Genomic DNA, 26,310 nt, shown 5'->3' with positions numbered 1-26,310 from the left:
ATGAAGTCTTGGTAATAGAGACGCTGACATAGGTTTATTTCATAGATATATGAACATTAATGTTTTCATAAACAGTCAAACATTACGTCGTAATGTTCTTATATCTGTGGTTTGTTTTGAGTAGCATAGCTTTAAGTCCGGGAGTAAATATCTCCCGAAACTTAGACATTTTTGGATGAAATTTGCACACTTTTTTCCCGAGAATTCCCAATTTTCGGAACGTTTTCAAAGAAACATATTGAGAACAGAGAATTTCTGATCGGTACATCACTAGTGAATAAACAAAAAAGTTTTGTTAATGTCACGATAATGTTGACATATGTATGACGTTGACGTTTATGTACAACGTTTGTAGTGGTAGGGTAGGATTGTGATTTGTGATTGTCGATGTCGAATGTCCCCTGTTCTTTCTTATTGCAGTGGCGTTGGTCACGTATATATTTGCATAAATCATCTCGGAATAAAACCAGCATCATTAATAATTAGAAAGTAATATTGTTTATAAGATAAAAGTAAGTGAATTTTGTGTCTTGGATTTGGAAAACGATGTCCATTCTAGCAACTAAATAATACATAGATGTGATGTCCAGTTTTGAGATCCGGAAACCTACTTTGCGTGTATTGTGAATGGAATATTCATTTTCTTTTGAAACTAGTGAACCAAATTCATAGTGGTAAAAATTTTAATGCAGGTTGTGTCAAAATTTGGTATGTACGAATCTACCTACATTTTGATCGGGATCCTACAAAATCCAACATTACAGGTCAGCCGCCGGAATATTGAGGATTTCACTTTGACATGTGGCAGTGAAGATCATAATCAGTGGTAACAATGTTTAGAAGCAAGATAAGGATACACACATGCCGGATAATATTACTGACATCATTGGCATGGCTTCTGATCGATGTGGTGCTGCTGGCAATGTATTCGGATTGTTTCGGCGATGGTTGCAATAAAAGACCAGCATTAGATCAGGAGACTTGGGTATGTTTATGTCTCTTTTATAAAAATATTAAAATAAACTTCCATATTTTTATTATGTCAGATATACATTACATTCAGGATTAAATGTCTAAAGGATATATTATATAGAATCATCACATTAAGTACTCAAGTACCTATTAAATTGTAATTATAATAATACAATCAACACATGGAAGAAATGAATGAAGTTATTTGCTTCTGATTACTGATAAGCTAAAATTATCTGATAAAACTTGGTTTTATCACTGAAATGCTATAAATGATCATTATTATAATAACACCAATGAAAACGCGTCTAGTTCTGTAATATCAATATGTAATCTTTACAGTGCACCAATGTAAAGTTTCCAATATTGAAATTGTGACAAATTATAGGAGTGAAAGTCTAGAACACTAGTGAAAATGTGCTAACTTGATTTAACAGTATGTTGGATGTTTTTATCTCAGTTGTAAATGTACAACATCAAAGCAAATCTAACACTTAATGACTTGAGAATGGACAAAAATGGATATTTGCATGAATGAAATATATGATAACCATATTTTTTTATTTACTGCATTTATGGAAACTGTTTACTAAGATGTAATTCTCATATAAAGTTATTCAGGAACTTCTATTAGTATTAAACATTGAAAATAAAAGTAGCAAATATTTTTTGTTATGCACTAAATTAATGCTTTGATGAGCCATGGGCTTAAGGAATGTATTTTCCAAGACAATACACACACACACACTTCTTTATAACAAGCACAACATTATTTACAAATCATTTATTAATATATCAAAATCATTCATAGAATACTCCAAAAAGAAAAGGAAAAAAATTTAAGTGATTATTTAAATTAATATTATAGCCATGAAAAACTTGTAGAATAATATGATGTGGAGGGCTGACCCTAGTATACAATGGGAGATGGCCATAAGATGTGATACTGTATCTGTATCAAAATATTGACTATGTGTTTAATTTTTCTTATTAGCATAATGAAGCTGTCAGAGGGAAAAAAGCTGCTATAGCAGCAGCCCATCATAATATAGATGATGATGACACTAACATTGAGGAGAATGAGATTCATGACATAGGGGAGGAAGGTCTAATATTGCCCCCATATCCAAAGTCTAGGCTGAAGCGATGGTCACCTATGCCCACAGTCCGGCCACAAGGGGAGCTACCTGGAGAGATGGGTGAGAATTCTTACTGTCACTTGCCTATAAAAACTAAGAATAGAGAAATAAGCTATAAAGCTTAATACATAGAGCGATGGTGCACATATTGTTCAACAGTGCCCTATAAAAAATCTAAAAATACTTAAATGCTAATATAATTTAAATAGTATAAAAACAATTACTTTCATGTAATAGATATTATAATGATAAATTCTAGGATACCAGCATCAGAATGCTCTCTTTTTACATGGTATTGGCGCATTTGTATTTGGAAAACATGTAAAGTTGTTGGTGTATCTACTAAATTTTTTTTCCCATTGGTCCACCAGCCAAAATTACAATATCATTATAAATAAATGAATTGTATTCAGTTTTTCAAAACATTTTGAATACATAAGCACTCATTTTGCTTCTCTTTACCATTGTCAATACAGTTTCTGGAATTGCAAAGTTTTTAAGTGCTAATTTTTCAAAATATTAAACAAAATTACCTACTTATTTTTGTTCATTTGTACATAGAAAACTACCTTTTTTTATTAATTTAACATAGGTAAGTATCAAATCGTGTTTCATGCTTTTCAGGTATTATCTGGGTAATTTGAAAAGTTGTTGATTTTAACACTTGTAGCACTTTGTATGCCACAGTGAATTTATTTTTGTAATATCTGATCCTATTTTACCCATAGAATATTTTAAAATTTTTCAATAAAATTCCTCTGGGCGTTTTTCCTGTACCCCTAGTCCCCTAATAACTGACTTATGAAAATATATGTATGAAAGTCTTTGTTTTGCACTTTTGCAGTACACACATAGGATGATTATACTTTTTGTAGCCTCTACTGGCAAACACCCATAGTTATTATTAATAATAATAAAACTATATTCGGTTTGAATCTCAAAACAAACCCTTTGTTTTAGGCAAAGCTGTGAATATCCCAATAGAGCAAGAAAAGCTGATGCTGGACAAATTCCAAGAAAACCAGTTCAATTTGATGGCCAGCGACATGATATCACTCAACAGGTCACTCACCGACGTCAGATTTGAAAAGTAAGTGCTCGTTTTTTGTTATCGTCACCTTTTCAACAATAATAAGGTGGTGATACAACAATAACATGTTTGATATGGCCATCAATCTCATATATATACATGTATAGACTGATCAGTAAATTAAAGAAATTTTATTGTTTTTATTAAGCGTCAGACAGACACGCGCCGTAAACGTCCTTTAGCACAACAAAATGCGAATGTAGTAGACGATTATGCGTGAACACGAATCTACAAAGAAGGCGGAAAGTCTTCTGATATACACTGTCGGCAAACAGTTCGTGGCGCAATGTCATTCACGTCGTCATCTATCTGAGCTCGGCGACAGTGTGTAGACGCCATAACGTTAATAAATATTACAACAAGGTCTCTATAGGCGTCTGTCCCATATATGTTTTATATTACTATGGTTTTCATTAAAACTTACAAATTTTCTTTTCTTGCATTGTTTATTTTAAGATCATCCTAGGTAGATCACTTTCGCAAGAAAGTGGGCTGAGTCACTAGTATAGTATGCTCTTCAAACACAATGCAATAAAGTTGTAGCCATTATCAGGACAGTGACTGAACCAACAAGATAGCTAATATGCTGTAATTGAGTTACAGAGTTATTGTGACTGCACTTGACCAACTTTCTAAGTGTCGTGATAACTCGCTCCATTAATGTTACCAAACTATGTTAATGAAGTGCCGTTGTGTAACAGTTACGATAAATTATAGTAAGTAACTTTCATTCGGCATCATCTTATAGTATTCTTCATAATAAGGGTCGAATATTATGTGAAATGAAACACACGCTTTCTTGGCCATATTAATACAGTGGTTTGCAAATGTGTTCTCTATTTCACTAGCGGATTAATAGAGTGTAGACTTCAACACGAAAATTTCCATTACCGGAAGCAAGGTTGATGAAATGTTTAAATTTGCTACCATACATGAATCAGATTGTTATTTACAAACTCATTTGACGTGACACGAGTAGTATTCGAACTTGAGACATTTCGGTTCATATACACAGCGATCCTCATAATCAATGAACCACCACTGAATTTGGAATGCAATAAGCAAAATTCCTTCTGAACGAACCCGCGTGGCACAGCACACAGTTGAGAATACAGTGAAAGTCGATTGAAAATATCGCGGCTATTCCGATAAGACCCCCACTGGAAAGCTCTATTTTCAGCAATGGGCTCCATTAACCTGTAATACCTACGACGTCAAACGTAATCATGATTGCTTTAGAAATATTTTTAACATTTTAAATAATATGTTAAGGAAAAGGAAATAAAATAATAATAACAGCAAACTGCATGTATCATGACTGTTTCCCTGACTGTTGATGTTTATTCTCATGAATTTTAATACGAGCTCTCGACATTATTTTCGAGCACATTTGTTAGTCAGATGAAGTGACCGCTTTTAAGTCAGTCCGAGTGGCATTAATAACTCGCTGCTCTATTTGTCGGCCACCGGTTTTTGAAGTGCACTCAATGTTTTATCTGTTTCCTGCATTGGAAATCGATTCTGGCAACGTTAGTCGATATCGTGTTTCAATGGTTTTTCAATAGTAGTTCTTATTGCATGGTAATAAAATCACTATTAAAACCATTCATTAATTCGAGTCGATTGCATGTAATGGCTATCAATGCTATCATAAATGTACAATAAATGATTTGAATTGCATTTTTTTCTCTTATCTAATACTAATAAAATACGCAAAGCTAAGAGTTATTCTGTTTGTTTATTGAAATGAATTTATGTCTGGAAATACCAGTTAGGAAATTAATTTTTCCTTGTTTTCCTTGTTATGGGTTCTGAAAATTAAATACCGTCGTTTAATATTTCTCTTATAATGCACTGATTTCAATTAGTGCAGTAACTAGCACAGTTGTTATAATTTTGTGTGTTGGAAGTCTACTCTATTTTCATAACAAAAATATTAATAATCATTCGTTTATTTTTATGAAACGACGACGTCGCACGTCTAAACACACGCAAATATAAAGAACGATTTATCGCGTAATTTATCACCGATGATTACATGAAAGATTCAACCTTCCAGCCTTTGGTCTTCAAAAGTTGCAAAGTTTTGACTATTTCGACAAGTTCATGTTCACTATAATGAATTGGCTAGAACAATGTTATGATTCGTTGATATGATTCGTACTTTCATTTCCTACATTCAGTGTTATCATAAAACGAATTGACCGATATTAATTCATAAAAATAATTTATTTTAAAATATCTATAACTCAAATAAAAGACTATATATTTATTGCTTTGTAAATAATTCTCAGAATATTGGCAGTTCTCGGTATATAAGGTATTGTTTAAAAATGTATGAATTTAAGATATTTGAACAAGTTTTGTTTGCAGAGAAGGTAATTGTTATACTGTGTGCGATGGGCAAGTAAAATTAGTTACGGTGGTGATTGGCCCACGAGTTGCAGTAGATTTCCATTAAATATTTTAAATTTTATCGTACGTCATAAATTCAAAGCATTACAGCTGTCATAAATAGGTTTAAGGTATCCTTCTATCATCTGAAAAAATTCTAGTTTATTCTGCAGCCCAGTTCAAAGTCCAAGTAGGTATACCTATTCTGATGAATCTATGGATATCTATAGTTTTTGTAGAAATGTTTAGACACTTATGTTTCAAAATGTCTATCTTTTCAACCTACATGCTTAAATTTCTTATTATAATTATGTTAATCAACAACACACTCATATTTTTAAAATTATTATTCCAATATTCTAAAAAAAATCTGTAAAATGAACATTATTTGCCACACTTTAATATCCATTAGTTTGTTATAGTTTTTCACTCTCTTTCATTCACCATCTTTACTTTTTGTAAGTACATTTTTCGTTACTGAATTTACGAAGGTAATTGGTTTTAATTTTATAGCAGCGTAAAAGCGATAAGGGAGGCAATATTGTAGCTATTACTACAATGCAAGTTGTATATTTGACATAATAAAAAAAAATGTTTTTTAATAAATATATATAGTCAGTTCAATTCAGGCGTCTTATAAATGTCTTAAAATTAAATAAATAGAATTTGAACTATTTGATCTTATATCACACGTAACCTTGTCGGATTGGCAAACAAGCCGGTTTCATTCGCGGCTGTGATGGCCGAAGCCCGGATTCCGCTTAAAAATAAACTTTAAAAACATGGGAAATGCTTCGCATTATCTATTATATAGTTGTCAAGGCTTTTTAGTCCTTAGTCGCCTCGTATGACTACGGGAGGATATGGAGTGGTCGTATTCTAACCACTTGCATAAAGTTTAATAATTATCTTTATATACTAATTGCGGTATAATAAAGCAAATTAAAACCAATAAATAATGTTCTTAGACGTACATAATAATATAAATTACAATAAAATTAACTAAATTAAATAAAGTTGACCCATTGAACTTCGCATGTCGTGTTTCTGTTAAAGATTTCTCAAAACCATTGTCATGATTTCGCTTATGTAATAATATCATTGTATTCATATTGGTCAATGCTCTGTTTTGTAATGTTTTCATTAACACTGCTCTGATGTGAATGAAAACTGTATCAAACAAAATATCAATTGAATACGCGAAAATAAACTGCGCAATTTTGTTATTGTTACACTGAAGAGTGTTTAAGTCATGACAATCATAAACATACTTTAAATCTGTGATTATAAATATTATCTTACCATATTTGATTATATTCAATTTTTTCAGTGGTCACATGAAGGTCCTGTGTGTATAATGCAATATTTAAACTTTAAAATTAATTTCTATCTAAAATTATTTACAGGATTTTAAGACACTGAAATTTTATTGTAGTTCATTTTATTGTCTTATTGCAATAAGAATAATATATATAATAACGAATTACATAACATTAAAATGTTAAGTATTCGTTAATAATCGCGATCTATTATCAAACAAATGTATGTAGTTTAAACTAGACATCGTCCTAAAATTTCTGTGGCGGATGGAGATTATAATTTTCGAAACAAAACAGAGTTAATCGTTATCACAGACTAAAAACTATTTTTTGGTTTATATTATTTGTAACACAACAAACAGGGGATCATGTAATTGGTATATTAAATAAGAACCGTAACATGTTTTCTAGCGTCTGAATGGTTCTGGCGTGAAAGTGGAACGAATAAAAAAATTGCATGAAGGGAAATATTTATTATTCATACTTATTCATATTTCCTTTCATGCAAATTATAATAGCAATAAAATAGTATTAAATTTAAAAAGCGTCGTGAACTCGTGACAGACGGACAACGAAATAAGAGCTTCTTTGCGGCCGGAAGTCAAGTGTGAATCTATTGAAATAATCTTTGTCAACAGGTGCAAAGACAAGCCGTACCCAGAACTCCTGCCCACCACTAGCGTGGTAATAGTGTTCCACAACGAGGCGTGGACGACCCTCATCAGGACCATATGGAGCACCATCAACCGGTCGCCGAGGCCGCTACTTAAGGAGATCATACTAGTAGATGACGCGAGTGAAAAAGGTAACTACTCATTTTAACGCTTAAAAAATTGCTTTATCTAAAAAATAGTCAAGATCATGATCCGGGATTAATGGTGAGAGTGAGAGGGATTTTGCACAGCAGTGGGACATGCTACAAAAAAAATAATAAAAAAAACCTTGAGTTGCTATAATGCCGTTGTCACGATTTTTTCCTCAGCCCTAAAACGTCGGAGCCCAATGTATTCTTTCGTATTTTCGCTTCTCTACATGTTTATACTAAAACGCTATTTTGATTAATAAGCGTTGATAGACGCTGGCTTTTGTAAATATCTATACCGAAGGGGTGGTAGTCCAATGATTGAGTGAGACCCGTCCGATTGAGGCTCGCCTGTTAACTGAAAAGTCCCAAGTGCGAATCGTACTCGTGCCACATGAGATAGCAATCTGACTCATGTAGTCAGTATTCATCGACCACCACTTGTTTCCGTTGAAGGGAAACATCGTGAGGAAACCTGCACTTGGGTTGATAATTTATCATCTAGGATGTGAAATATAGAAGGCAATGGCAAACCACTCCATTAATATTGGCAAGAAAGTTATTAAGTAGTTAACATTTCAACAATGACTGCATGCTGTTACGACCACGACGCTATGAGGAATACGACTGCAAGAGACTGTAACACTTCAATTTATTATAGACAAGTTAGTAAGAGTTGAAATGTTGTCGTTGCCATATCTGTACCCTGTTATTAAGACGCACGATGCGTTGAAACGTTACACATGAGCTGTCGCTCGTGTATCGCGTGCCCAAACGAAATAATGTTCCGCTACATTTGATACGCGTTGTTTTATTATACACTCGTTTAGTTATATATTTTTTATATTGAATTAAACAATATTGTATTACTTACTACGCATTAGGAAGTAGATTGTAATATAGGAACAATGTAGATAATTAAAATAATTGATTTTAAAATTATTAAATAGGTTCATCAGAATGTATTTAATGTTTTCTTTCGCTGTAATTTACGAACTACCATCTAATCCGCCATGTAATCGATGGCGTAAAGCATATACCAGCATGTGCCAGTATTTTTCTTACTTAGAATTAATTTAAAAACGTTTTTCTTTTTTTTAGAACTACCTATTTAAACACATGTATTTTTTTTTTCAATAGAGCACTTGGGCAAGAAGCTAGAGGACTACATAAAGACGCTGCCAGTGTCAACGCGATTGTTCCGAACTGAGAACCGTTCGGGTCTCATTCGCGCTCGCTTGCTCGGCGCCAAACATGTCAAGGGTGACGTCATCACGTTCCTGGACGCGCATTGCGAGTGCACTGGTAAGTCCTCGTAAGTCGTAAGTACTAAGTCGTTAATCATTATCATAGGGTTTTATTTGGAAAACTAACCAATGAAATTGTGGTTAGGTAACTTGCATAGAAACAATAATTAACTGGCCGACTTATTCATGACTTTTCCGTAGGCATTAATTCATCACGTTTCAGGTAAGTCATAAATTAGGCAATGAAAAATTGTAGATAACATTTAGCATTTAGACAACGGTTTTCATGAGTTTTATAATCCTGTATGTAGATGCACTTTTTGACAAAAATGTTTTTTGGTAATGTCAGAAACTAAAGAATTTCATACAGTATTTTCACCAATATAATGGAATATGAGATGTTTATGTAATAAGTCGCGACGTCCGTCACGCTTGTCTTGCAAGTACCTAAGAAAATACGATTTGCAAAGCAGGCGTTTAGGATGACGTCACCCCGTGTTTGGCGCGCATTGCGAAGGCAGCCAAAGTTGAAGGTCCCATGTTGGCATTATTAGTGAAAGTAGATGAGGCTCTCTGCGGCCTCGAATGCATCTTTCGTTTGCTATTGTAAGGCGATATCAACAGTTATTTATCGAAAGTCAAAATTAATCCTTGTTATTGGGGACACTAACGCCCAAGCTATAATCTAAAAGTACTCCGTATGGTTCCATACTTTCTATATTATAATAATCTTATTATTAAATTTCAGACAAGTTGCAATCTTGATGTGTCTTTTTGTTGAAAAATGCATATAACAAATGAATGATGTATAAAATTATGAAACTATTAAATTATGTGCAAATATGCTAAGGCAAATATTATACACATTTTAGTTACCTGGTAAAATTAAAATAAAAACGCTCGTTAGGAATCTTATTAAATGGAACGAGAAACGAATCTTCAAGAAAGTAAATCACACTTTATCGACATATTCCTCAAAATGGAACAATTATATTTTTGACAATATACCGAATTCGTACCCGCCAATCTCTGCGATTCAATCAATAAATATATAATGAAATATACAATAAAGTATTCATAATAAGCCACGGAGGCCGATGTACAATTTTCCGGTTCATTCTGAAAGTCAACAATGGTTAACATGGCGTTTGATAAGAGGAACAATGGCCGTTCAGTTTGCTTTTAGAAGGATTTCCTCTCACGCACGCTTCATTGGGATATCGATGTACATAAAGAAATAAATATTAACAATCCTACTTCCTACTAATAATATTATAAATGCCGAAATTTGGAACACATAACTGGAAAAATTTAAACCTTGAATGGCACATGTATGTTCTGGTAGTGCAAAAAGCAACTTATGCAGCCCACAGGCGCAAGTAGAACAAAATAATCCTGAAAAGATGTGTTATAAATGTTAGGCTCTATTACCGCATTTTGTAGTTCACGTCTCTAAAGGTCTTATGAAATGAATTTCTTTAATTTTCATACTACCTCCATTTTATGTTATTTTAATAGTTTTCGTAACTACTGAACTTATTGCATGTTCTATTAACAAATGATCACTCTCATCTGAGCGTTTTCCCGGTTTCTTCCAACTAATATTTAGCTTACTAGCTCTGAGAATGATCAACTAATTATTTCAGAAGCGACTTGGATGTTAAATTACTCTGTAGATTGATCCTAGGTTAACGACCCTAAGAAATTATCTCGTCAAGGCACCATGTCTATGGTCGCAATTAGCACCTTGTACGGTACTTGTGGTCCGTTCTCTCGCCCACAAACAGAATTGGGGTCAAGGGACAGGCGTATTTCGGACAATTTTAGATATGTTAATACAATTCGGTCCAGTAGTTCGGCCGTTTTTGTACAAATTTATTAGGAAATAAACAGCTCACCATAAACTCTATTTTTTAATTTTCTTTGAGCTGACTTTTTTGTTGACAGTTGTTTTTTTCAACTCAGTTACTTTTTACTCTACGTATTTGTTAAGATTTCTATGTAATAATTAATTTCTAAAATGTAACAAAGTGACATTTAATTGCATAGCGACACCATGACCTTACTTAACTTTAACGATACAATAAAATGGAACGGTAAATGTTAATTCGTTCTGATGATTTACTGTGAAAGTAAAAGTTTTTGTTTTTTATAGCATTTAGTTCTGCGGGTTTTATCTTATCGTTACTAAAATAATTATTGTCTTATCACGTAATCGGTTCTTCCTGTTATCATTTTGTGTTATTTAATATTTGCATTCGTCTGTTGTGTGTGTAACTAATTTATAGTTATATTTGATATAGTTAAACAGCCCTAACTGTTTAACTATATCAAATATAACTATAAATAACTAAATATGTCTATACATAGTGTACATCTGTTTTTTTTGTCATATTATTTAGGTGATTTTGTTACTTAAAATTCTCCTAATCAAGCTCCTAAATCAAGAGTAATACTTACATGAATGCTCACACTAATTAAAAAATAACTGATTGGACACCATTATTGATGACTAGATGTTGCCCGGGGTTCGCTCCCGTGCGAATTTTGAGATAAAATATAGCCTATAGCAATCTAAGATAATGTACCTTTCTAATGATGAAAGAATTTGTTTCTTTAGTTTCAGAGATTACCCACCTCAAACATACAAACTTTCAAATGTTTACCTCTTTATAATAATAGTATAGACTAGCTAGTAGTCAGCAGGTTAAGAATCATAATCCATATTTAATTACTTGATATACTTAATAATGATTATGACGTCCAACTTTTGTCATGGCGACATATGTGAAAGTTTATTGTTTTTCCTTCTTTCAAGTCAAAACGAAGCGATAAATTTATTACTGTTACTACAGGCGGAGTCGCAGGCAACAACTAGTAATAAATATTTCTAAATAAATTTAAAATTTTCGTTCGATGTACCTTTTTAATTTAAATGTTTTTTTTTTTTATTTCAGAGGGCTGGTTGGAGCCACTGCTGGCGCGAATCGTGGAAGACAGGTCGACGGTGGTATGTCCCATCATAGACGTGATCTCAGACACCACTTTCGAGTACATACAGGCTTCTGACATGACGTGGGGCGGTTTCAACTGGAAGCTCAACTTTAGATGGTAAGACTTAGTGATTAAGGAAAGGTCTATCCTACTAATATTATAAATGCGAAAGTTTGTGAGGATGTTTGTGAGGTATATTTTCTTTCACGCAAAATCTTCTGGACGGATTGTTATGAAATTTTGTACTGGGTATAATTCAACCTGGAATAACATATAGGGTACTTTTTAGCTCGAAATTCCCACGGGAGCGAAGTCCCGGGGCGCAACTAGTTTTTATATATTAAATCTAGACTTGTTGTTATACATGCATAGGTTATGTATATAATTAATGTTATTAATAATAAATAGTAACTGTGGTGTTATCGACTTTTTTTTACTATTTCTTTACGTGTAGAAATTTATCTATAGAGTTGATTGACCACTCCATCATTTTACGTCCTTGAACAAAATTAACAACCAAATTTAATTGCTAACTAAATTAATAGTAAGTTTGATTTACGGCCCACCAGAGTTGAAGGGAAAGATTTATCAATTATGTGAAATAACCTTGATGTCAACTACAAAACAGTGCGGTGGCCGGGTGGCCAGCTATCAATACATTGACTTATAAACGTTTAAAAATAAAACGTCAAAACAATATTTTGTTTCTTATGTGTGTTTTTTTTTAATTCATATTGGGTATACCAGATTTTAAGAGCAAAGGATTATCGACTTTTATGAAATAAGAATATCATCTGGAACCTGTTACACCACTTATACAATAAAAAAATAAAATACAAAAAATTAAAGACTCAAAAAGGATATTATTAAAGCGACATCTTCCAGTGAAGGGTGGGAGGAATTTTAGAAATATCTTCTAAAATATAGTATGTCGACTATTGGATTGAAATGAAGATAAGAAAATTGCATAGTTAGTTAGTTATTTGGAGCTATCTGTACTTTAGTACTAGATGTGTTTAGACCGACGCTTGATTGTTTTCATTCTACGGCTATTGTGTCGACGCCAATTACTATTTGGCTAATAGGCACATAGAACGTGTATTGATTCGCGATAACATAGGCTATGTATGGTTCCAGCCATAACGAGGAGAATACTTCATTTTGCGATAACACGGACTCGTCGTAATGTCCTTTTAATTAAACCTGGTGCATTGACATTTTGCTGAAAGAAACGGAAGATTTTCATTTATGCAGAAATACTTGTTTTTGACATTGGCGTAACAGAGAGAACGTACGCGCAATAAAATTCTGTTGTTATTTCCTCGATCACATGGGAATTTCGGGAATTCCTCGTTAGTTCTATCGTACACTCCCGAGGAACCTATATATCAAATGTTTTTATCAACTTTCTACGCCTAGTTAGAGACTACTACATATTATATATACAGTTCTAATTTTATGACCGGTTACAGCCTGACGTCAGCCCTTGATGTAGACCCAGTACCCCTCTATGAGCCATGCCCCATTGCGGTCCGTCACCTTGACGTCCGTCGACGGATAAACACAGAACAATGTAGATATTGTATGAAGTTTCGATGTAGTACATAAACGCACATCAATGTCAAAACGTGCAGAAAACAACTTAGCTGCAACGTGCTGCGTCGACGCAACGGAGCACGACTGAGCAATGGGGTAGGGCTATGCCAGCGAGGTCAGGGTACATGGTAACTAAACAGTCCATTATGGCGTTTTTCAGGTATCGTGTGCCCGAACGCGAGATGGCGCGGCGCGGCGGGGACAGGACGGCGCCGCTGCGGACGCCGACCATGGCGGGCGGGCTGTTTGCGATTGACCGCGAATACTTCTACAAGATCGGCTCCTACGACCAGGGCATGGACATCTGGGGGGGAGAGAACCTCGAGATGAGCTTTAGGGTATCGTATTCTCTTTTACTTTCATTAGAACACCAGACACAATAGTCCAGACCAACAACATCAGAATAACAACACAATCTTACGCAGAACCGCGCATAAGCTCGGAGGGTTCATAATAAAACAATTTAAATCTGACAACAACGGCCTATTTGTGTGTATTTATAATAGAAAATTGTGAGCTAGAGGTGACCTTCAGCTATCTCCCCCTGTCTAACAACCCATAATGTGCGGCAAATCGGTTTGATTACTTAATATTGTCTTATCCTTCCCACAATAATTTAAAAGACGCGATTTTTTTTCGAATATAATGTACGTACTTACATCGGATATATACATGAAATTTCATGTGTCTTTTCAACTATCGGGACGGTATGGGTTCAAACATCGGCTGCGACCGCGGTCGACGTATATAGCTTTTAATGATAGTTTTGCATCCACCCAAGGAAAAATTACAATGTGCATGAATTTGCAGCAATCAGGACTTAATTGCAAATTGAGTTAAATCAATTTGAACAACTAATGTACCACCTGTGTTTATGTCTGCAAGAGATCCGCGATTATCGTTGTGTAACGTGTACAAAACAAACATAATATTCCTTACATCCCTTTCAATCCCTTCTTCGTCTGCCCTTTTGTTTTCGACAATTCTTCGTTTATTTTTTTCAATCATACTTATCTTACCAAACCAAATAAAACATTACAATGGACATATGTATATTTTCAGTTGAATAACTAGTTTTCATAACTAGTTATTCACTAATCTAGATATTAATCTAGATTAGTAATGTTATTAATCACGTGAAACAACTCACGTGTTGTCAATATATCTATTCCTTGATAGGCTATTGTCGATAACAAAATACTTATAAATAAATATGTCGTCGATCTACAGCGTCGTCGGTCAATATTGGAACATCTGGTTGATGTACAATCAACACCAAAAGTCTTCACTAAACTAATATGACGTCAGTTATTTTCACGCTCAAATGAGCATAACAATAGACCATTCTCAATATTATTTTTTTTACCCACAATTAAATAATTATTGGATCAGTTATAAAAAATAAACTTACTGACAAAACAATCAGTGGCAATGTTAAAAATATAACATCAATTTTTCTGTAGCTATATGGATTCCAAAAAGTTGACAGTCATTTTTCGTTTAGTGTCCTCACAGTGATTTTTCTCATTGACTGTATCTGAATATTACAAAATAATATTTGTTTTACGAACTGTTTATGGGTAATGAAATCGGATACGGTTCATTTTCTTATTGTTAGAGAACAATGCAGTTGATAAAAAGTCGTATATTATAAAAAATTTACATATTTAAATTTGGTTTTATAAACATTCTCATCGACAATTTGTGATGTATAAAGTTCAATTAATTTCGTATTTGGAGACCTAATTATAATATTGGTAATTTTTTACAATTATTGTAAGTAGGTATATCACAATAGGCGAATAACATTTTAATATCGTATAACTGGGTTTAATATGTAACTAATGTTTAATGTACTTTACTTTTTACAGTTTATCATAAACTAGTTGCCCGTGGGGATTCGCTCCCGTGGGAATTTCGGGATTAAAAGTACCATATGTGTTATTCCAGGATAAATTATATTATTTATTTTATCCCTCTATCCATCCTATTTGTTTCTAGTTACTTTCGGGGGTGTGAAGCCGGAATGCCTAGGGTTAAAAATAACTTATATTACGATTTTACGACGTCACCTTCTAATGACAACCCTTCTTGGAAATGCTATTGCTGCGTATCAGCTGCATAGGCTGTGTATCGCTTAGCCGCCTCATACGACATCCACGGGAGGATATGGAGTGGTCCTATTCTAGGACGGAACCACACTTGTCTTATTATAAACTAGCGACCTGTCCCGGCTTCACTCAGGTAAAACCATAATAAATTGTGCGCATAAATCTTTCTCTTTCATCACTCTATTTGTTTAAAAAATGCGTTTTTTAGTAAAGATCTAGCGAAAGACAGACAGCGTGAAGCTATGTGTTTTATAGTATGTAGCGATAGTGATAGTGATAGTGATGGTGACGTGGCGGGGGTCGCACAGGTGTGGCAGTGCGGCGGGCGGCTGGAGATAATCCCGTGCTCGCACGTGGGCCACGTGTTCCGGGACAAGTCGCCGTACACGTTCCCGGGCGGCGTGCAGAATGTGGTGCTGCACAACGCGGCCCGGGTCGCCGAAGTGTGGATGGACGAGTGGGGCGAGTTCTATTATGCCATGAACCCAGGTTCCGTATTCAGTCCGACGGACTGCTATGTTGCTGTTTTAAAATGAGGCTGATCGCTGCATGACGTATTTATTTAGGCCGTCTCTGTCGCACGCGTGTTATGCGTTTGTTTAAGTACTAGTTGGTACACAATCTTTACATCTTTTTTATTGAAATATCCACTTAAAATGTCAATATATGGGCACATTACAAAATAATTACGTAATTTCTAATTTATGAAATACAAAATAATTATGTAATTTCTGATTTATGAAATTATTAATTTCAAATGGATACCGGGCCTTATGCATCACGCAGCGGACGCCCTAAAACTAAAATGGCGGTTGTGTTGGAACAGTCTCACCCGGAAAACTCTTTTAAATATTAACTTTGAAATAAGGACTAATTGTTTCGCAGCGATAAGTGTGTTTCTCTGGGAATATAACAAAGAAACAACATGAATTGTTTACCACGATTATATTGCATACATCGCTTTAATTTACTGTGACGAATCCAGTTACATGTCGTAAAGAAGAACTCTCATTACAGTTAACACAGCCGACATCAAGTTAATATTGAAGTTTTGAAATTAATACATTCAAGGAGCGGGAATTCGTCGAGCGGTATTCTTCCTGTTTCATTAACAAATCCTGTGTGTGACAGAAATAGTTGATCCATGATGGATTGGATTTTTTCTCTTTCACACGTAAGATTTGTGACAAAGACAAGGTGACCCGAAAGCCCGCGCAACATACGCCTTAAATAAAACAGCAAAATAGCAGTACAATTAAAAAAGTTTTGTTGTGGCTTGGGATTCACTAACAAATGCCAAGTTGTGACGTCATTAACATGGACCCGCCTAGTCTAGCGACGCCATTGCGGCTGCATTCATCTCACTGTATGCACTTCTCATTTCGCTTCTTTATATTAATTTAACCTATTTTAAGCTATGGCCATGGTGATATAGCAGGCGTATAAGTATAACTAAAGTATTTTTTAATTGATATTTGTACGATATCTGTATATTTTTTGCCTTCACGAACAAATCATATACGTATGAAGTATCACTATGAAATAAACAGAATGCATTATTCTCTAGTAGACTTTTATGAGCGGAAAATTATAAGATTAATTTATACATTGATATAAATATTAATGTCATCGCCTACTTAGCACCTGTGGCCAATATTTTCATTTCACTTCATTCATTTCGTTTCATTTTTATTTTCTTTCAGTGTTCTTTTTATCGATTACTTTTGTGATCTTGTATGCTGTTTAAATTATTACTTATCTCTTGTGTTTTGTTTGAAATTTTATTGTTTTGCTTCTTCTAAATGCAGAAGCAATGAGGGTGATCAGTTTTAGTGCCGATATTAACCACAGCAATTCTTCGTGGTCAAGAGCGGAAGCAAATACATGATCAGTAATCATACAATATTTATGTGTTATCGTATAATTTTATATACGTCCTAACATGTATATAATATTCAATTACATTACTATAAAAAATGTCATATGAATAAGTTATGCATAGTTTTGTAAAATAAAAATACTTTTTTACTTCTGTTCTTGGCAAAAAATCATGGCTTAATAGAATTATATTGTCTCGTTTAAATATTTCATAACATTAGTGTTAACATTCGAACTGGGTTACTTTATGTATGTTATGAAAAATATTTAATGTATTTAAAATTATTATATATGTACGTAGTCGTATGTATAATTTAATATCTTTTGTTTATGTTTTTAGGAATTTTAACCTGGTTAATAACATCTACACTACACTAATTGTAATTTTTTTTAATAATTTTTTTTTTTTTTAGAATTTATCAATTAACAAATAACTAAATCTTACATCGGTTTACAGCTTTTATGTGTAATTAAGTAATGAAACGTGCTATAATACGTTTTAATTTTTTATATGCTGTAATCCTGTGTATGCGAGTATTGGTGTATATTGGGTTGAAATCAGACTTTGAAAGTTGAAAGTATATTTCCAACACAAGGATCTCTCACGGAACGGTGGAAACTAATTTTGTTAAAGGCAAGAAAAAAAAAATTTTTGTTAGATAGACATTGGTGTGAAAGACACGTTTGAAGCTGTGTATCCACTAGGGGATATTGAAGCACAACATGTTTTTTAGGCTTTACACTCCCCATGTAAATGAAGTTTCACTTATGTAAATTGTACTGAGTGAGAAAATGCGATATCTGCACGTTTTGGTGTATATAAGCAATTATTCATCTCCAATCATGATCCAAATAGATAGGGCGGTCCGCCGCCGCTTAAGCTGATTAAGTTTAACCTTCATTCTTCCCTCTCCAATTCTTTCAGCCGCTGTCGAAACTAATGTGTCATTGAGTCTATCGATTGTTAACTTTTTAAGTAGTGAGTACAGTTTCAATAAAATAAACGAGTGCGACGAAACAACGTACACATACACTCTCGTGCCCTCCGTTCGTGCCACTACTCGATAAATGTCACCAAATGGATACGCGGCTCAAACGTCACACAACTCGGAGAGGTCCTAACAAACAACGAATGCTAACTAAGGGAAAATGTTAAGCAATCTCGTGGTTAGGTGTGGATGTGCGGGGGCACGCTGGAGATCGCGCCGTGCGCGCACGTGGGCCACGTGTTCCGCAAGACCACGCCCTACTCCTTCCCGGGCGGCACGGGCCGCGTCGTCAACCACAACAACGCGCGCCTCGCTGAAGTGTGGCTTGACGACTGGAAGAATTTCTACTACAAAATTAACCCAGGTGTCTGTCGAATCGCGTTCTGAAATCAAACGCCAAACTTATTTTGTTTTGTTATTTTTGTGTGCCAGTATTTCCAAATGATTTATTTGCATAAATAATTTTCAAAATAGCAGATTATCTACATAGCCAAAATATAATCAAGAAAAAAAAAAAACAACATTACTCTCGTCCGATTGAAAAATCATCTCGTTAGAAAATTTACTTACCTGATAATCATCCAGTAAGCAATTAAAGAATCTTTCTGTTGACCAGTCAGTCAGGAGAAAGATTCTATAAGAAATTTTAAAACGCTTTAATACATAATCCACATTTTTTATTTTTAGTTTAAAAAAGTGAACTAATTTTTAACGATGAAACCGTGTTTGTTGAAATATTTTTTCCTAGATCGCTAGTGGATATTGAGCTCCAACTATAGACTAAACGATGTATGGTGTGAAGTGTACAGCTGGTAGCTGTGATTGTTTGGTTATCTTTTGCTCCTGCACTTACCAATTCAATTACAACTCCAACACGCTACACCATTTAAAAGAACAGTTACAGTTCGCAGTAGCAGTTCGCCTCTTACATGTGAATGATACAATCCAAGTAGTTTTTCCAGTTTCTCCATGAAAATATATTTGACCGATAAATTTATTTGGCCGATTGATTTCAGAACAAACGACATAATAACTAGGTGCGAGTGGTGTAAAGTTAAATTATATGTTTCGCTATGTATATTGTATTTGTTTATTTGTATTGATTAGTGTAGTTAATAGAAATATTATAGTATTTATTACACCGTTGCGCTTAGTTGTTATACAATTAACATTATATTTTACAGTTTTCTTATTGCATGTAAATTTATATTTTAATAACAAAACTAAAATTTTATTAACATTAACATAACGTTCATACATCGTCACTCATTACATTGGTCGCTAAAGATTCATGCTTCGTTACTAACTCAAAAAGTCACATCGTGAAAATGATATGGGTGTTTTAATAAGCTATAAATACGTATTCAAAATTATATTTAAAATACGCCATCACGCGTGATGCAACATTCTTAATTGTTTGCAGTATTAACATTTGTGAACATTATGTGATTGACAGAATAATTCGAAATTAATAAATGTCTGGAGTTTATTATGATGCGCATGCGCAGGTGCGCTAAACGTGCCGGTGGGCGATGTGAGCGAGCGCAAGCAGCTGCGCGAGCGTCTCAAGTGCAAGAACTTCCGGTGGTACCTCGAGAACATTTACCCCGAGAGCCAGATGCCGCTGGATTACTATTATCTCGGAGAGGTTGGTACCTACACGAAGCAAATACAAATACAAAATTAACTTGAGACTTTGCATAAAGAATCTACACAAGGTACTGTATCTTACCACTGCGTATGTACCAGTATATAGGTATTTTGTAATACTCTGTCCTACAGAATTGAAATTTTCTAGTCATTTAATTTTTTTGTCACTCTTTGGATGCATCAAGAAATAAATTTTTGTTAAAAACTTGTTTGTACTTGCAGATTCGCAACGCTGAAACTTCAAATTGCCTGGACACGCTCGGCGGCAAAGCCGGCCAGGCTCTGGGTATGGGGTACTGCCACGGCATGGGCGGAAACCAGGTTGATATTACTGTTTTGAATTATAGTAACGTTTTTTGCTGGTAATATTTTCAAAAAGGTACGTTAAATAGTTTGGGACTGAACACGTTGGAAATTAGTTGGGATGTTGATATCAAATAATTATACGACACTATTTCTTGCAAAATATGTACCTATATATTAGCGTTGTGTTAACTTTGAAATTAACAAATGGAAGATTGATATAAAATTGTGTATGTATTATTCCCAGGTGTTTGCTTACACGAAACGCAAGCAAATAATGTCTGACGACAACTGCTTGGATGCTGCGCACCCGCGGGGCCCCATCAAGTTGATCCGGTGCCACGGCATGCGCGGCAACCAAGAGTGGACCTATGATTCTAAGGTAATATAATAAAAATCGCCATCATCTCACCCACAACAAGTACACGTACCTACTTTCTGAAGGATCTCACTTGTTATCTACTCCTAGCTTTGCCCGCGGCTTCTCCTGGATAAATTTCCCACGGGAATAGTTATTTTTTCGGTATAAAAGGTACTCTATGTCCTTCTCCACTTTTCAAACTACGTGTATGCAAAAGTTCAAGAAGATTGGTTGAGTAGATAGAGCGTGAGGTGGTAACAAACTTACTTTCGCATTTATAATATTAGTTCGGATACTCATCACTACTATTTATCTATATTCTTTTTTGGGCGTAAAAAGTGATAGTTGAAAATAAAATTAATGAGGTTTACAATCCACTGCGCATCGAAATGTAGAAATATTTACTTTATGAAAATATATTCTTCCTCTAATTTTGCATACTTCTGATTTTATTAAATACTTATTTACACCGACGCGTTCTGATCTTGTTTTCTTGATCTCTGTATTAGTTTTTATTATATATCCCTGTTTCTTGATTTTTAGTTATTTTTGAATTCTTTGAAATGAAATTTTAAGTCGAACAAATCCACATAAAATAAACCTTAAAAAAGTTAATTGGCATGACTGTGATTTTATTTGTTAAGATAAACAAAGGAGTATGTCGATGACTCGTTTCTTATAATAACACACACAAAGGATCTTAAGTTCTGGCCTTCACATACTATTTCTTATTTTCTATTACTCACGGTTCTGCGAAAAGGGGAGAATCAGACACGAATATTTTCCTGTTTGCGTATGCGTATTTCTGTTACGTTACGTACTTTTTTGCAATAGAAATCTAAAAAAATATATTAAAAGGCCACAAAATTTTAAATTTAAGGTCCTGAAGTCCCACTCTGACTCAAATAGAATTTTCGTTCAATGAAGATGTTCAACATATTCTATGTATGTGAGGATGTTTGTTAGTCAATGACACAAATCCACTGGACGGGTTTGGTTAGTGGATAGAATATATTCTAATTCCACGTTATAGGGTAGGCTTTTTATCCCAAAATTACCAAGCCCCGTGACGCAATTAGTTTATATTAAGATTGCAGATACTATTTCTACTTGATTTATAATATTAAAATAACGCTTTTGTCTCATCGTATCAAGGATTCAACAAAATCGATTTTACACCCTTTTTATGGTTCTTGGAAGCGGTTATTTTACGAATGTCGATGTTTACGCGATTGCTGCTTATTTTTGCGTAGATCGCTCGCAGTACGTTCAGAATTATGTGTTTGGTCATAAATATGACTAACCTGCGGCTTAAGATTCCATATAAAAACAAACTTTATAACAATGGTGACAAAGTTTATAGTGAATAGTATGCATTTCAAATGACACAGTATTTAGTCCATTCTTTTTTTATATAACATTCCTGTTCTATTTATGTCAAACAAAGAACTATTCTGCAATGCAAAGACTTTTTTCAGTTCATATTCTTTTCTATTAGAAATCTAGTATTTATTTCGATATAAGTGGTACCTACAATTAAATAATAATTTATTAAATCTTTAGATAGCGTAATAAACTACTTACAGGCGTTGTACTGTCAAGTATATTAACAAAATACCTCGAGATAAATGATAAATCAATTATTCAAGTTCCTAGTAGACTGTTACGGTCTGTCTAAAAAGAATAGAAAAGCGAATGAGGGCTCCTTTTCTATAGCAAAGATAGTTGTTTAAACCAATCTTAACCATTATATTTGGTGTTGCAATAGCAAAAAAATATATCCCTGTAATTCAAATTAAATATAAACTTTACAAACTTTTTATCGTTTTTATGAATAAATAGTTAGTTAAAAATTCGTTTTTAGATAGACATACTATAAATATCAAAATTCGCAAAATAAAAAGAAAAACACTTGAATTTCCCATCGTTTGCCGGCAGACACGTGTAATCAAACACACGAACACGGGCATGTGCCTGGAGAAGCCGGAGTCTGCGGACGTGTGGAAGCCCGTGCTGCGGCCGTGCAGCCGCGCGCGCGGCCAGCAGTGGCTCATGCAGGTCGACTTCAAGTGGCAGGCCAAGCGCGCCCACGACCAGGACAGATAGTCCACTGCGCCCGCGTCTACGCACGCTGCTAAGGTATGTACAATTATATGACGAATTTTTAAATTATATGGAATATCGGGAGTATGACGGGGAAAAAGCTGGTGGATGAAAGCTAATATGTATAGGTTATGATGGTACCTTAGGTCATATTTTGAGACGAAGAAACCCATATTACTAAAAGGTCGCTAAAAATGGAAGTTAAAGGTATCAGGGAAACCAAAGAAGAGATGGAATACATCCGTATTGCATCAAAGAAAGTATGAATAAAAAATTGCCATTTCGCTCAACACCTAACGGTTTTTTATAGTAGTATCCTCTCCGTCTTAATATTGCAATGAGAATTCTGTCTTTCTTGTGGTCTATTTGATAATATTATCATTGTTACCATATAAATTTTAGCTAATTCACTTATTGAACTAATAACATGTTTTCTTTTACAGGATCTACAACGATAGACCATAAAAGTCTTCCCCTCTCATTAGATATCAAAATTCCTCGTTTTTATGTATATCTGATGTTTTATATCTATAAAATTTTATTAGTATATCTACGCGCGAGATCCTGTGAATCGTTGACAATACATAAAATATGCAGTTATATGTTGTATTCATCGTAAATGTTGCTCAAAATAGTATTGCGTTGGGTAGTGATGTCGCTGTATTATATTCTCTAGAGTTACGAAGTTTATGATTTTTTAAAATAAAATTTTATTTTTGTTTGGGAAAGATAGAGAAATTAGTGATTGAGATTTTTTTATGTTGTGATTGTATTTACGCGTAGAGAGCTACTTTTTTGGGTGCCCTATTATAAAACATTTTTATAGTCTCAATAGTAGTCTTCGGTAGTTTACACAGATATATAGATCATAGAATTATAGAAAAGTTTTTTAATCTTTTAATGGATACTCAATATAGTTGTAAATCATGATATTGTTCGCACCTTCGAACCGCAGCGAGCCGCGACGCTGAATTTGCATTTCTTTTTAAGACGGCAAAATTATATTTTTGAATTTATTTATTTAAAACTGCAAGTTGACATCAGCGGAGTCGCGGGACGGGTTGATCACAGATGGTCCCAGATGCATTACGGTGAAGAGTCACGGTGCTAAACTTTGCCATTAGGCGTACTGTGTTCAACCATCCGGTCATCCTGTTTACTGTACAACAATATATTTTCAATACTGTATAGTGTATCTGATAATAAGTTGTAACTTGCAGTTATGGAAATAGAGAATTTTATTTTTGTTACGTAAGATTCCTCGTTTGGTTGGTTGGTTAGCGGCAGGAATGCCACGGTTTGCCAAACTGCCTTATATTTGCCACTTTGTTGTTAGGACTAATTTCTCGGCGTGCTGCGTGGTGGCAGCTAAAGTTTATATTGTTTTTTTTAAAATACACTATTGTGAAGTCCATTTTTATTTAGTCAAAATTTATTAATTTGACAGCACGCCCAGAAAGCCGTCCTTAGTTTGTATCTAGCTGGTAAATAGTTAAGAACTTCCTATATGTTAAACAATTTAAAAGACTACTTCCTATATCCTCTATTTTCACATTTACTCTACTATTTGCGCATGGGAGATTATATACTGACATTATTTATACTTTTAGAGATATAAGCAGGGTTGATTACGTATCCACGTTTGGTTGTTGCATTTATTGCACAGAGTGTTTATATATTTAGCAATGTGTGAATCTGAGCAAGGTCTTTAGTATGCTGTAGTTACTCTTGTTCAATACTTTCTGACTTAAATGTAAAGAAAATCCTGTCACAAGCTCCAGTCACTGGATTTCTATAATCTGTTAGATTTTTAATACTGTATAATCTGTTGCCTTAATAATTTTGAATTTGTATGTCGCAACACGTTTCGTGGTTAGAGAATTGTAATCTATTGCTAATTTTAGATGAAAGTATCTTGATGGAATTGCCTTCATTTAGTTTTACACTTAGTATTTCTTATGAAATTTTATTTGCATATTTGTTATTTATCTTTGGGCCCCATAAACAACGAAATGTATTGAAAAAAAATTAGTATTGTTTGATATATATACTTATATTATAATCAGGCGCTCGATGAGATTCTAAACGAGGGCCAGGTTTAGTCCTCTCGATGCCGAATTATGTATGTAAAAAATGCATTTTTAAAGTTAATGATTTTTATTGCTTTTGAAATATTTATTTTTGAGAAATTCAACAATAAAATTGATCATATCACTAAGTATATGATGTAATAAAGGAACTAGATGTAGTATAACAATGGGAGATATAATTAATTTATGAAATTCATCACAGTTTGTGTGTTATACACTCTTGTTCGATGGAGATTATCAAGGTTTGTTTGCCTGCGCAGGCGATGGGTTTCTTTGTCACATACTTGATGTTTTTTCTTTATCATGGCCGAGGGTTGTGACCATTATGTGTAACATAATAGACATTTATGAAGTGGTTTGCATTATTTTCTCCATTCAACGCACTAGATTATAAATTATCAATGTGAGTGCAGGTTTCCTCAAGATTATTTCTTCACTGGAAGCAAGTAGTCGTTTATTAATTGTTACTACTTAATTAATACACGAGTCAGATTTTTTTGCAAACTCTGTGACACGAGTAGGATTTGAACCTGGGACCTGTCGGTTTACAGGCTTCGAGCATTGGACCACCGCTTCATGCATTTCTCCACGTAGACGATTAAAAACGAATTATCTAGTTTAGTTATTCCTGTTAACAGACAAAGCCATTTCCTGCGTAGGATTTCATGCTATATTATGCGCTGCAAGAGCCTACATTTTTCTGTTTACGGTCTTGCACGAACGGGTGTCGCCCGTTGGCCTCTGTAAAGTGATAGTCGTATGAAAGTGTAGTTATTGTAAATAATTTGTTACGTGATGATTCGTCCAATTGGTGAATATAAAATAGCATATCTAGAAATCATTTACTTGATATATAATTACAATAATTCGACTAGTTTTCTATTGATATACTGTTCCCTCCTATTTGCATTGCAAAAGCATTTACGACCTCTGAATCTCAAATCGTATTTGTTGGACGCAGTCAAGAGTGCCAAAAGCGTTTATTTATCGTAAAACATTCACCATTCCAATAACAAACAAACCTGATGTAACTTGAAATAAATATTGTTTTGACTGAATTTTATTCATTTGTTTTATTTTACACTATAGTATATGGAGAAATATGTCTTGATACATATTTTTTAACAACACTTCTTGTGTTGTTAAAAAATATGTATCAAGACATATTTCTCCATATACCTATCCTCTATTTATTTAACACCCTCCGAAGTTTGTATGTTTAAAAAGGTTTTTTAACGATACTATTTTTCGGACATTGACTTTTGGTTACTA

At 34.1% G+C, this 26,310-nt stretch overlaps 1 protein-coding gene across 2 annotated transcripts; it reads left to right on the top strand.

Annotated features, from left to right (window-relative positions):
- The first annotated feature begins 351 nt into the window (after nucleotides 1-351).
- On the top strand, nucleotides 352-26,101 carry Pgant5 (Polypeptide N-Acetylgalactosaminyltransferase 5). 2 transcript variants are annotated; one of them, XM_053755063.1, is made up of 14 exons: nucleotides 352-512; nucleotides 765-985; nucleotides 1,967-2,171; nucleotides 3,072-3,201; nucleotides 7,553-7,719; nucleotides 8,857-9,021; nucleotides 11,921-12,074; nucleotides 13,714-13,891; nucleotides 18,715-18,895; nucleotides 20,040-20,179; nucleotides 20,404-20,502; nucleotides 20,732-20,866; nucleotides 22,784-22,984; nucleotides 23,392-26,101. In XM_053755063.1, the coding sequence occupies exons 2-13, from the start codon at nucleotides 833-835 to the stop codon at nucleotides 22,949-22,951; spliced, it is 1,875 nt and encodes a 624-aa protein (XP_053611038.1). In that variant the 5' UTR covers nucleotides 352-512; nucleotides 765-832; the 3' UTR covers nucleotides 22,952-22,984; nucleotides 23,392-26,101. The 2 variants fall into 2 exon arrangements, with proteins under 2 accessions (XP_053611038.1, XP_053611037.1); XM_053755062.1 differs by lacking the exon at nucleotides 18,715-18,895 and adding an exon at nucleotides 15,973-16,153 and having other exon boundaries at nucleotides 354-512.
- Nucleotides 26,102-26,310: the final 209 nt, after the last annotated feature.

Source organism: Plodia interpunctella, chromosome 14 (genome assembly GCF_027563975.2).
Source record: "Plodia interpunctella isolate USDA-ARS_2022_Savannah chromosome 14, ilPloInte3.2, whole genome shotgun sequence".
In the NCBI taxonomy this organism is placed as follows: domain Eukaryota; kingdom Metazoa; phylum Arthropoda; class Insecta; order Lepidoptera; family Pyralidae; genus Plodia; species Plodia interpunctella.
The sequence above is the reverse complement of the archived record's forward strand: the minus strand, read 5'-3'. Positions and strand labels throughout refer to the sequence as shown.

Coding starts and splice junctions, on each gene's coding strand:
- Pgant5 (XM_053755063.1), top strand. CDS start 833: ATGTTTAGAAGCAAGATAAGGATACACACATGCCGGATAATATTACTG. Junction 3,202..7,552: donor ACCGACGTCAGATTTGAAAA/GTAAGTGCTCGT, acceptor CTTTGTCAACAG/GTGCAAAGACAAGCCGTACC. Junction 20,867..22,783: donor AGTGGACCTATGATTCTAAG/GTAATATAATAA, acceptor GTTTGCCGGCAG/ACACGTGTAATCAAACACAC.